Raw genomic sequence first — 13,892 nt, forward strand, 5'->3', positions numbered from 1 at the left:
ACAGGGTTTTTAACTTTGTCTATTACCAGGGTATGATCTTATAACACCACACATTTCCAAACCTCGGGTGTTATGAATGAGCCTCACCAGTTCAGGTGCTTTGCAGATGGATTTGGGCTCCCTGTGGTTAACCACTGACGTCAAAGCCTGGGGAGTATCAAACAAGGCAGTCATTTTCCGTCATCAGTTTCTGTACATCTACAGCTTAGACGTAGATATACCAAGAGTTAACAGTTATGATTTAACCAACGAAGAGCCTTCATATATACAAACTTGATTCTTTCCCGCAGGGAGTGAGGAACAATCTGGAAGCACATCCTATAGTGAAGACAAACATCTCACTGCCGCCACCTACTGCTATTAACTGTCTAGTGTCCACATTGTGATTTTGCCAGGGAGTCATAATGATAATACCTTATCAAGTGCGCTCATGAAGTGCTGATCCCCATTCAGCACTGTGTTAATGAGCTGAACAAATTTACTGTGAACCTCCAACACGGACTCCACAAACAGGGTTGGCATCTGGGGAGGGAACCAGATGAAACAACAGGAGGTTTAGCAGTGGCCTGTTATATTATGTTAGCGATATAATCAGATACCGGTAACGGCCAAAATAAAAGGAACCACCTGAGGAAATCAGGGATATAAAGTATATTGAAAGCAGGTGCTTGGTTTCCATTAGTCAAAATTGCATATATATATCTTTTTTTTTTAAATGCTTTTTGGTCTTAATTTACATTTAGGGTTAGGCATAAGGTAAACAGTGTGGTTAAGGTTAAAATCTCATTTTAAGATAAACTGTAGAAATATGGTAACGCAGGTGTGGCAATTAGCATTCCATCATGTATTAAAATGCCAAGTTGCCCATTATTTTGACTACCATGGTTAGAAGAGACCTCAGTGACTTTCAAAGAGGGGATTTAAAAAGAAGGGGTTTAAAGGGTTGTGTGTGTTAACTGTGAGTTATTGATAATCTGATCACGTATAGCTAGTGTTTTAAGCCCCCTAAAACAACCCATCGAGGACTGTCGTTTTACTGAGACGCGTTACTGGTGACCTATTCTTGTCATATCAGGTTTATGACAATGATCATGTGAGTCAAATATTCGAGTCAGAAAAGGATATTCATATTATAGGTTAGCTATGCAAAACCTGACAATCACTTAGGGGAAAAAAAGATGAACTATTGGAACCCAGATGTAGAAATAAGTCGTTGGAACATAACTTACGAAATTACAGTTGACAAAAATGTATGCTTAATCCAGTATAAAACTAATGTATAGAATGTATTATACAAGACTCTACATTCACAATTTGTACAGCACAATGGCAGTCATGTCTTTAAGTGGGAAACTAATAATGACTCCATAATCCATGACTTCTAGGAACTTCCTCCAAAAGTTACGGTCGGAGTTTGAAAGATGACCGTCAGAAGTAGCACAATGTAATCCGTCTGTCTGCATATTATAAGACATCGCAAATGAGGGTGCAGTGAAATACCGAACGATTGGACGATACTTTTCTTGCCAATCATCGCGAAAAAGTGTATACTTAAAAACTGGAAATCAACAAATCCTCCATAGTTAACACAATGGAAAGGTCAAATGCTTTCTTATCTAAATGTTGAAAGTGCTTGTGGGTGACGGATAGAAACAAAATGGTGCAGTTTGAGGCCATGAGGCGGAGAGTGATGCGAGCTCTGGAGATGGGGGTGTGAGCAGGTGGGTCTGGGGCAGGGGTGATGACGTTGACGTGAGTCTGTAGGCTGTTGTCAGTGTATGTTTTGTATTGTAAAAAGAACGTAAAATCTAAAAACATCATCTGATCATGCATACTGATAATGTAGAGTGATAACTTGGGGAGGTGGAGATGTGACGTACGTTTTCCTGAGAGAGGTTACTGGTGGCTCGGATGCCCTCGTCGTGGATATGGACCTGGAGCTCCTGGATCATGTGAGGTAAGCCACTGGACACGGCTCGCAGCAGGGTGTACATGTTAGCCATGTCTGTAGGGGAGAGAGAGGGGAAGAGATGGGGGGGTTATGGAGCTCTTCACAGTCAGCCACAGCTGGATGTTCTATGGACAATTTGAAATCTGATAGCTATTTGCTATGGTAATGGCCAGAAACATATAGGATTTAGCCAGCCAGGTCAAATACAGCCTTCTCAATCGCCAAAGAAAGGATGTGCTTAATTAACACTGGCTTTAAGCCAGCCCCTGGATCTAATAATAATAATAATAATATATGCCATTTAGCTGACGCTTTTATCCAAAGCGACTTACAGTCATGTGTGCATACATTCTACGTATGGGTGGTCCCGGGAATCGAACCCACTACCCTGGCGTTACAAGCGCCATGCTCTACCAACTGAGCCACAGAAGGACCACATCTATAGGCTAGTAGCTACCAGACTGACCATCTAACTATACTGCCTATCTACACTAAACAAAATTATAAAATGCAACAAGTGTTGGTCCCATGTTGCCTGAGCTGAAATAAAAGATCCCAGAAATGTTCCATACAGTTGAAGTCGAAAGTTTACATACACTAAGGTTGGAGACATTAAAACTCATTTTTCAACCACTCCACAAATTTCTTGTTAACAAACTATAGTTCTGTCAAGTCGGTTAGGACATTTACTTTGTGCATTACAAGTAATTTTTCCAACAATTGTTTACAAACATATTGAATTATCAGTGAAATAATCTATCACAATTCCAGTGGGTCAGAAGTTTACATACACCAAGTTGACTGTGCCTTGAAACAGCTTGGAAAATTCCATAAAATGATGTCACGGCTTTCGAAGCTTCTGATAGGCTAATTGACATCATTTGAGTCAATTGGAGGTGTACCTGTGGATGTATTTCATGGCCTACCTTCAAACTCAGTGCCTCTTTGCTTGACATCATGGGAAAACCCAAATAAATCAGCCAAGACCTCAGAAAAAAAATGATAGACCTCCACAAGTCTGGTTCATCCTTGGGAGCAATTTCCAAACGCCTGAAGGTATTACGTTCATCTGTACAAACAATAGTACGCAAGTATAAACAGAATGGGACCATGCGGCGGTCATACCGCTCAGGAAGGAGACGAGTTCTGTCTCCTAGAGATGAATGTACTTTGGTGAGAAAAGTGCAAATCAATCCCAGGACAGCAGCAATGGACTTTGTGAAGATGCTGGAGGAAACAGGTACAAAAGTATCTGTATCCACAGGAAAACTAATCATAACTTGAAAGGCCGCTCAGCAAGGAAGAAGCCACTGCTCCAAAACCTCAATTAAAAAAGACAGACTACGGTTTGCAACTGCACATGGGGACAAAGATTGTACTTTTTGGAGAAATGTCCTCTGGTCTGATGAAACAAAAATAGAACTGTTTGGACATAATGACCATCATTATGATTGGAGGAAAAAGGGGAGACTTGCAAGCCGAAGAACACCATCCCAACCGTGAAGCACGGTGATAGCATCATCATGTTGTGGGGGTGCTTTCTGCAGGAGATGGCATCATGAGGGGAAAAAATTATATGGATGTATTGAAGCAACATCTCAAGACATCAGTCAGGAAGTTAAAGCTTGCTCGCAAATGGGGCTTCCAAATGGACAATGACCCCAAGCATTCTTCCAAAGTTGTGGCAAAATGGCTTAAGGACAACAAAGTCAAGGTATTGGTATTTGTGGGCAGAACTGAAAAAGTGTGTGAACAAAGAGGCCTACAAACCTGACTAAGTTACACCAGCTCTGTCAGGAGGAATACAGGGAATTGTTACTAGGATTAAATGTCAGGAATTGTGAAAAACTGAGTTTAAATGTATTTGGCTAAGGTGTATGTAAACTTCTGACTTCAACTGTACGTACTAAAAGCTTATTTCTCTCTAATTCTGTGCACAAATTTGCTTACATCCCTGTTAATGAGCATTTTTCCTTTGCCAAGATAATCCATCCACCTGACAGGTGTGGCATATCAAGAAGCTGATTAAACAGCATAATCCTTACACAGGCGCACCTTGTGCTGGGGACAATAAAAGCCCACTCTACAATGTGCAGTTTTGTCACAGAACACAATGCCACAGATGTCAAGTTGAGGGAGTATGCAATTGGCATGCTGACTGCAGGAATGTCCACCAGAGCTGTTGGTAGAGAATTTTTCGACAACAACCCACCTCAAATTGTTTTTCGCATTGTTCACACCAACAGCGTCTTTGCGCAAAATCATACGCAGCATCATGTGTGTGTGTGTGCAACAAAAGTTCAACATTCAACTTCTACTACCATTTCTGTCAAGCCGTCTACACATAGTTTGATGCATACATTCGATAAATCCAGCGTTTGCACCACACAACGCACTGCCTCTGTAACACTATGCCGCAGCGTTCCATTGGATATGCAATGACGCTGTCAGTGTGATCGAGACGTACTGCCAAAATGTCTAACATCCAACCGGCCTCACAACCGCAGACCATGTGTAACCACGCCAGCTCAGGACCTCCACATTCGGCTTCTTCACCTGCAGGATCGTCTGAGACCAGCCACCCGGGCAGCTGATGAAACTATGGGTTTGCACAACTGAAGGAATTGCTGCACAAACTGTCAAACCGTCTCAGGGAAGCTCATCTGCATGTTTGTCGTCTTGGCCTGAATGCATTTTGACATCGTAACTGACTTCAGTGGGCCAATACTCACCTTCGACGGCCACTGGCACGCTGGAGAAGTGTGCTCTTCATGGATGAATCCCGGTTTCAATTGCCCCGGCAAGATGGCAGACAGTGTGTATGGCGTTGTGTGGCGAGCTATTTGTTGATTTCAACATTGTGAACAGAGTGCCCCATGGTGGCGGTGGGGTTATGGTATGGGCAGACATAAACTACAGACAGCGAACACAATTTAATCGATGGCAATTTGAATGCACAGAGATACCATGACGAGATCCCGAGGCCCATTGTTGTACCATTCATTCGCTGCCATCACCACATGTTTCAGCATGATCATGCACAGCCACATGTCGCAAGGATCTGTGCACAATTCCTTGATGACGAAAATGTCTCCGTTCTGGCCTGTATACTCATCAGACATGTCACTCATTGAGCATGTTTGGGATGCTTTCAATCTCCATGGACGACAGCATGTTCCAGTTCCCACCAATATCCAGCAACTTCGCACTGCTATTGAAGAGTAGGACAACATTCCACAGGCCACAATCAACAGCCTGATCAACTCTATGTTAAGATGTGTCGCGCTGCATGAGGCAAATGGTGGTCACACCAGATATGGATTGGTTTTCTGATCCAAGCACCTACTTTTTTTAAAGGTATCTGTGACCACCAAAATCTATGGATTAGGGCCTAATGAATTTAAACTAACTGATTTCCTTATATGAACTGTAACTCAGTACAATCTTTGAAATTGTTGCATGTTGCGTTTATATTTTTGTTCAGTGTACAGACTGACCATCTAATTTACAGACTGACCATCTAACTACAGACTGACCATCTAACTACAGACTGACCATCTAACTACAGTAATACAGTCTAAGCCAGCCCCTGGATCTATTAGTATCAAGCAAACTGACCGTCGCTCCTGTAACCAGACTGACCATCTCTCTTCTCCTGGCGGATGATGTTCTGACACTCCCCATGGAGGAACTGCAGGTGGTCCGCTACCATCCTCTGCTGGCATTCGTGGATGACTTTGGCGTAGGAGCTGGGATGCAGGTACTTTCGACATCGCACCTCCTCGTCTTTCAACCGTCCTAAAACCTAGGTGGAGTCAGGGAGGGAAGGGAACACATTGGATTGATTCATTTGTTAAATACAGTTAATTATGCACATGTCAAAGACGCTACTTGCCAACTGGCCCAGGCCCAATAGGGCTGAATGACTGCCAAAAAACATCAAATGGAACGTATAATTAAACAGAATTTCCAAACGTGGGTCTGCTGTAGACCCATGCAGTTCCTTGGTGAGGTCAGTTCCTCTCTGCTTACATCATGTCAAAAATAAATGTCCCCCCACAAGTTATTTTTTGTGCCGGTATGGCACACATTCAGGACTTTTAGTTTGACATGAGGTAAGTAGAGAGGAAGTGGGCCTACAACAGACGCACGCTTGGAAAGTCTCATTTATGTTCTATTAGATGTTTTTGTATGAATGTACCCCCCTGTATAAGGACCAACCCTATGGAAGATCAGCAGAGTAAGTTTAAATTAAATGTTATTTAACGTTGACTTCCGGCAGACTATTACGTTTTTTTTTGGAAGCTAATTCCTAGCAACTCTAGTGTGCAAATACTAGCGTTGCTAAAAGCAGCTAAAGCGCCTGGGTTTTTCTGAAAAGGAAAGCTACCTCAGTTTGATCGCGTTAGGCTGGTCTGGACATGAGAACCGCAGGCCAGGGCAGCGAGCGAGGCATATCACATATCCCATTTATAGGGACTTCAGTCACGCTCAGCAGAACAACAGATGGCCAGACACTCCTACACACTGCCAACTGCCCCATTGCCTTTTAAAGCCAGCGTGGTGTTTATCCTGGTTAAAGGGCTATCAGATCACCAATTTACAGGTCCATTCGTGAACAGAGGCCAAGTGCCAAATGGCACCCTACTCCCTATATAGTGCACTACTTTTCCACAAAGCCCATAAGTAGTGGACTACAGTTTATAGTGAATAGGGTGCCATTTCAGACGCACCAGGCGGCAGCCATGATGCGAGTTAGCTAGCTAATGTAAGGGACTGTCTGTGATCTCTTTTCACTAGAGTCAGTCAGTCAAACAGTAATACACAGATTAAACTCTGCCAGTGCTACAGCTGGTTGCTCCATGGGTCTCCGCAGACTTACAGCAGAGCAATGCCTGTGTACAGCTGCTCCAAGAGTCACCGAGCCTCTGATAAACTAACACCAAGAACACACAGCAAAATACACCATATCCATTTGTAGCAATGGCAAGTCCCACTATTTAACTGAATTCATAATTTATACTACCCGAACATCAACGGTTTGCTTACATGCTTCCAATGAGACAACAGTATTTCTTAGGGTCACAATAGAGAACAGTAGAGCTCTTGGATTCTATGTACAAAGAATAAAACAGAGAGCAGCGGGTAACAAGGAAGTGAACTACACTACCTGTCCATCAGACATCTTACCTTTTTCCATAACGCTACTGTGAACAGTTAGACCACAGAGATCCTATAATTCATACAGCACTATGGATCTCTATTAGGTGGACTTACTACAGCCATCTTACCTTTTCCATATACTGTGAGCAGTTGGACTCTTGCAGTAAATTGGAGGCTTCCTGTTTGTAATATTCTCCTGTTTTCGTCAGAAATGGCCCTTCGAAGATTTCCTGATAAAACTGAAACATAGGAAAAGCCACGCGTTAGAGAACACACACGTCGGCATGGACATGCAGTATACTTACTGTACATTAATTAACAAAGGCAAGCATGAACATTATCAATGATTCAACGGCATAGTGGCTATATAAAAAAATGAGTTTCAAAGACTATCGACTCCAAGCTAACAACTTAAAAATAAAATAATTCACTGTGGGAAAACAGGCTATTGAGTAAACATAAATGACCACTGTCCAGAAATATCTAGAACCCAACATATGACAGATGCTTACTCACCTTGAGAGGAAACTTTTTCTTGTACTGTTCAACATGAACAAAGGAGTTGATAACCCCATGGATTACTTTCTGATTAGGGTCCTCACCGCACCGGTCACTGGAAGAGAACACACTCCATTAGGGGTGATTCCATTTCTACTCAGCATTTAAATGTGTCTTGCAAAATAATTGAATTAAAAGAGTAGAAGGTGACTTGTGGTTTTCAATTTTATTTCAATAAGTAGCCTAACAGTAATAACCTAAACTGGATTAGCCTGCTACAACAATACTATGTCAGAACAGAGCAAAAGGTTATTTCTTTATCTTCACAGAAACTAACCTTCAGGCCAAATCATTATGACAGTAACAAATCACTAAATACGAGAACTGTGCATTTCACCTCAAGAGCTTCTCCTCCAATGCTAGCCTTGTATAATCATAGTGCACATTTGAACCAATAACTACTGTACATATAAACCAAGAACCAACTTTTTGACTTCATTCAGCAGCATCCGTATCAGGACAGCTTGCAGGGGCTCGATCATCAGTTTCCTCCACATGTCTAGTGCTAGCTGAAATTACAGTAAGGAGAATTGTATGAGCACATAATATTGTATGTAAGCACTCAGAAATGCAAACTGATATATTGTGACACTTGTACTGAATAACTGAGAATGTAATAAGATATGATTGAGACTTACCTCTCCTATCTCCATAAGTGGTTCGTTCAATTCAACCCATCCATAGCCATACTGCAAGTCTGCCTCTGTCAGTTTGTTCTTCTTGATGAACTGTGTGTTGAGGTACCTACATTAGAAAGAGGGGAGAGAAAGTGCAATACACAACATCATATTAGAATAATAACACTTGATAATAACTCTTATCTAGAGTTATTTACCAAAGTGTAGGTAAGACGAGCTCACTACGGGCGACCCATAAGTCTCTACAGATTCACTAGTGTGTGTGAATGGCCAAGTTCCCAGGGCCTATCGGGCCACAGAGAGATAGACAGAAATGCTGGCTCTGATGACAGTCAGACCATCTACAAGTTGTTTTCACAGCTGTGCTGTCCACTTAGCATCAGCAGGACAGTGATGAGAAGAGATATGAACTCAAATGTATATATACAAAATGATGGGATGACAACATACTAAATTACCTCTCAAATTGATGAGGAGCTTGTTGTCGAAAATGATGATATCTAAAGTTGTCACTGTGGTGAGGTAGCCAAAGTCTTACATTTCCCAAAACATCTACCAATGCATATATTTTATATTTAACACCTGAGAAAATGTAGCTTAGCCTAAATTGTAGAAGTGGCAGTGTTCTTTATATAAGGTGTCAATGGCAGGGTAGGTCAGGAAATAGACATGACTAGGTGACAAGTGCTGGCAGCTATACAATAGCAGTACTCTACTCCTGTACGATCAGATTCCACACACACACAAACACATTACCCGCCCAAGTGCACTTGTAAAAATAGATCCAATACCTCTATGGGGTATTGATTTTCAAATGAAGAGGACACACACAGAAACAGTCAATGGTTGTTGGCACTTCAAAGACAAGCGTTTCAAGGTAACAATCCCCAATAATGAGGGGAGCCTATGGGAGAAGCAGGAAGGACTGAACTCTACAGTAACTACAGTGCTCATGCACCTCCTATTGCATTTCTGTGGCAAACTCCTACAAAACACAGCCACAGTCAAGTTTACTGGCACTAAACAATAGGAAAGATAGGGCTTACAGTAAGACTGAACTCATATGATGGTCTGTATTATTTCAGATTTAGTCAAACCTGGTGTATTGGCTCACCTATTCCTCTGGGTTCATCAAAACATTCATAAAAAGGCTGATGGATATTACCTGTACAAGCAATCCATGTAGTCTGCTCCCTTGCTATACTCCTCCCAGTATCTGTGGTACATAACTAAAACCTTCTCCTCCGACTCTAGAACTTTCTGAAATTACAGACAAAAAAATATAAGTTTAATACCTTGGCACCTCAATGAAAAGCAGACAATCAACAAATACAGCTATTAGGCTATCCAATGTTAAGCAATGTAAATTTCTCTGAATCAAGTGAAATCAATAGCTTAATGGACTAACATTTAGTAGATAACAGATCAAATATATTTCCCCCAAATGATGAATCGTATTTACCTTGTACAATTGTCTGACATGGTTCTCCAGGAACACCTTGGTCTCTGTGTATAACTTTTCACCCAGAGGCTCTGGGTAAGCAACACACAAGGCATAGATGTCACTGATTTTAGAGTAAAGGAGTCAAACACATTCATATGTAACACTGAAGAAGAAAAACATGCAGACATTATTTTCTATTTAAAAAGTGACACGTGAACTTGAAAATGTCCCAACGTTAACTTTGGCTTGTTCTAATGGCTCGACTACATAATCACAGACCAGTGGCATTTTAGCCTCCTAAATCATAGGCAAACTAAAACACACACAAAAAAACGACAGTTCAGGAACTTTTTTTTTACTGTAGAGGTGAAACGGAAAGGATACGAGAATCTGTCGTTCCATGTGGCCCTCTCCACATAATCAAGCATCACCACAGCCTTGATTGTCGTCAGTAGCTTGTTCCATGTTTCATCAAAGTCCACCACCCGCGGCTTCAAGGACATCGTATGGCTTCTTCTTCAGGCTGAGATAAAGAGGGGAAAATAACAGTTATTGGTGTGATTGCACAGCACTGTAATATTGGAGAAAACTATTTGAGAATTATTAGAGCAGATTAATAATGTATTGTTGTCGAATCAGTTAATATACACTCCAATTTTAATTAGTTCAACATCAGACTGCGAAAATGAATGGTATTTTTCCTCTTCTGATTGGATAAACTGTTACATAATATGTATCAATAATTAAACAATACTTGGAAATACAGATCATTTACTGATCTGCCTGAAGCGTAATGATATTAACTCTGATTTGAAGTACTGTTTGCAATTACAATCTCAAACATTGTGTTGTGATAAGGTTAATGACATTAATTAAACAAATTACAGTTAATGCAACTTAAACTAAAAGCCATATCACAAATGTGTCATGTACAAATTTGCAGGGAAATTATTTAAATATTATACTGCATCAGCTCAATAACACAAATGTCGATTTAGGCCTACATTGTATTAACGTTACACCTCAACATTCAAACAATCAACGAAATGTAATATTAATAGCGAACGTTAAAAAGGGAATAAACTCGACTGTTGCACCAAATTCACCGGCTGTTACTAGAAAACTAATTGACACACTGTAAACAAAACATTTCGCTAAAATAATCAGTAATCATGTTACCCAACGTTGCTAGCTAACTACATCAGCGATGCTATATGCTAACAATATTCAGTCATTCATGACATGAGTTGAACTGTCACGGGTAGCAAGAGGAGTTTAATGCTCACCTTAGATATCCCGCAATACTTTTTTAGGCCTGGCTAGCTAGCTTGCAGCTATCCATTCGTCATTCAAGCTCGTTTGTCACTTTCGGAGAATGTTGCTACATGTTATAGACATAGCTATTTCACTTAGTTATCTACTCATTGAAGTCACAAACAGTCATATTTTTCTCGAACAATGTCTTAAATTTGCTAACCAATCATGTATCTAGGAAGAAGCACCAACATATCTAGCTAGGTATAGCTGCTAGCTTAGAGATCCAGTTAAAGCTTGGCACTTCTAACTAGCGACCGATTTGGGGTAGCTTCCTAACGTTAGCTAGCTAGCTGCGACTTCAATACATTTGCACTGACAACACGCTACATCACAGTATCATGGTCTACATAAACATGTCAACAAGGTTACGTGAAGATTTCCAATATATACATACCTCTAACTAATATATGTGTTAATAAAAGTCAAGTTTCTTCACTGTCACAGGCTTGATCGCTTTCGCTTAGCTACAGCTCTCCATTACCCTACCTTATGGAAAATACCATTGTATCAGCTGTAGGGTGTACTGTATTGGAGTAGTAATTATTTGCATTTAATATAATAATATCAGAGAAGGTAAATGTGTATCGTGCACAATGAAAACATGTATATATAATAAAAGTCACAATTACAGGGGGCGTCCAGTCAAACACTTACAAAAAAACTAGATTTTAAGGCAAGAACATCCCTATTTTGCAATGGTGTCGGCACAATCTACGGGTACCCGTTAGGGAGCTGTAAGGTACAGCAAAAAGTGGTTTATGAATGCGTATGAAAACTAATGTACAATTTCTTCAGATGTACAAATGCAAGATGTGAAGTATAAATACTAAAATATATACGGTAGGCTATTATTCGTATGATTGGAAGAGTTAAGAACCAGTCTACTTAAAAAGTTGTGTGTCATTCAAGTGGTCTTGCATATTGACTGTGTCAAACTGTATTACTGTATAAAACTTGTTGTTTCGCTCCTGGATGCTGATTGGACGAGCAGCGTTCCAAGCCGTGCTCTATTGGTCATCAAATACACACCTATGCCTGCTAACAGTTTCATCTGAAAAGTATCACTGCGCCAATGAGAATATCATGTTCATGTTTTTGTCAGAATCATCTTTTGTATTGATCTCAACTCGCACATAATTTCCCCTTGCTTCCAGTCCAACATTTAGTTTGGTACAGCCGGGGTTAAATCGCTTAGTACCATTGTTGGATCATGTATTTTACATTACCATATATATGATTGAATATTATATGCTGTTGGCTTGTGTGGATGTATGTATGTGTTATGCAAAATAGCTGACTTGAAACATTGTTAAAAGTTTCAAGGCCATGGGCCTTTCTCATGATGGAAAAGTAGCATGAAGACAGGAACTGTTCAATGAGTTGGGAGGGGGGCACATTCAGAGCGGGGTGTTGCGAGAACAAGCAGTCTTTTGTTAGATAACAGGAGCCAGGTGCGAGATAGCGGTATAGAGCATGAGAGCCTGGATGTTCTTCACAAGCAAGTTACATCTATCAAAGAGGCGCCAAGAGGCGGGGACCCGCCTGAGCGCCTGCAATAGGCTGAGCAAGTTTAAACCACGCCCAGTCTCTACTGTGATAGGCCAACAGACGGGTTAGAACTATGTCTATCACAGTATAAAGAATACTGTTTTACATACGTCTTGTCAGTTCTCTGTTCTGCCCTGCTACAGTGAGCCCGTATATACGAAAGTTGCATTTGCCATGTATTACTTAGCTAATAAAAAATACATAGTATAAAATCGGTGACTCATTGTTATATTTTTCCTGATACCAGATTTGAATTTACGCAACCCTAACACCATTACATAGTGCCCAGAGACAAGACAACTTTTCCTGAGCCATCACGCAACAAAGTCACTATCATGGAAATATCCAAGTAATTGTCAATAGAAAAAATCTAAAACAAACTAAAATGTAGCTAGTGTACTGTCATTCCAGGTTCATTGTTTGACGTGACTAACTTGCGAGTGACTTTATAACTTTATCCAGCCTGCATAGCAACCATTTTGTTTAGAATGGACGACCAGTCCAAATAATTTGACAACTAACCCAAGATAGACCAGAGCCTGTCGTTTCCAATGGGAGCAAATTCATCATAGTGGGCAGAACAAGCAAGGAGGTTGGCAGAGCTAGTTAGATCGATGCGTTCTAGCATTTATTTGTATAATTTTTTGAAACTTTTTCAAAGGGTAAAGTCTACAAAACGCAGTCCACTTTGTTTGGTACAGATCCTGGTTTTGGAAACATGAAAATTGGAGATCAAATGTTTCATTGATGAGAAAATTTGCAGAATGTCGGCCAAAATCCATCTTCTCCCACTGCCGGCCACTGGGCTTCCTCTCATCACCATATTTGATATTGAGTGGAAACGCCAACCGGATGCTTCACATATATACATCCGTTGAAATATCTGACTCATTGTTCTATCTGTGACAAAGCTTTTGCATAGCAACGAAGCAAAAATAATTCATGACTGCCTTCGCGTCTGTAGTAACATGACCAAAATAACAAACAACCAGATTTTTGTCCGGACTATATTTTCTGGTGGAATAATGAATTGACTCATCAAAATAACTTTTAATGAAAATATGTAATTCATTGTTATTTTAACATGTTGGTAACAGTTTTATAAAAGCAATAAGGAACGTGAGGCAGTGCTGTGTCACGGAAACAGCGCCATTTACCTGTGACTGTATTCATTGCTTAATTCATTATTTAGGTTCTATTCATATCATATTACATTTACACGAAATACACATATATTTGATTTTACACTGTGTCAATGTAATGTATTTGCCTA

The 13,892-nt window shown here is 40.5% G+C and overlaps 1 protein-coding gene across 7 annotated transcripts in view; it reads right to left on the reverse strand.

The window, feature by feature from the left end:
• The window catches only part of LOC118361576 (cullin-2-like), a 33,459-nt gene that overhangs the window by 7,525 nt on the left and 12,042 nt on the right, over positions 1-13,892 (reverse strand). Inside the window, exons 1-12 of one of the 7 annotated variants that reach the window (XM_035741603.2) lie at positions 11,726-11,846; positions 10,139-10,277; positions 9,773-9,875; positions 9,476-9,570; positions 8,311-8,416; positions 8,099-8,181; positions 7,631-7,727; positions 7,243-7,353; positions 5,570-5,756; positions 1,881-2,005; positions 415-522; positions 88-147 (exon numbers count right to left, since the gene is read on the reverse strand). In XM_035741603.2, coding sequence (XP_035597496.1) covers positions 88-147; positions 415-522; positions 1,881-2,005; positions 5,570-5,756; positions 7,243-7,353; positions 7,631-7,727; positions 8,099-8,181; positions 8,311-8,416; positions 9,476-9,570; positions 9,773-9,875; positions 10,139-10,257 — 1,194 coding nt within the window. In that variant the 5' untranslated portion in view covers positions 10,258-10,277; positions 11,726-11,846. Of the gene's footprint in view, positions 1-87; positions 148-414; positions 523-1,880; positions 2,006-5,569; positions 5,757-7,242; positions 7,354-7,630; positions 7,728-8,098; positions 8,182-8,310; positions 8,417-9,475; positions 9,571-9,772; positions 9,876-10,138; positions 10,278-11,040; positions 11,357-11,465; positions 11,652-11,725; positions 11,847-13,892 lie in introns of those variants that run through there. The other 6 variants (XM_035741607.2, XM_035741605.2, XM_035741606.2 and 3 more) reach the window with 6 other exon arrangements.

The sequence above is a fragment of the Oncorhynchus keta genome, chromosome 28 (genome assembly GCF_023373465.1).
Source record: "Oncorhynchus keta strain PuntledgeMale-10-30-2019 chromosome 28, Oket_V2, whole genome shotgun sequence".
In the NCBI taxonomy this organism is placed as follows: domain Eukaryota; kingdom Metazoa; phylum Chordata; class Actinopteri; order Salmoniformes; family Salmonidae; genus Oncorhynchus; species Oncorhynchus keta.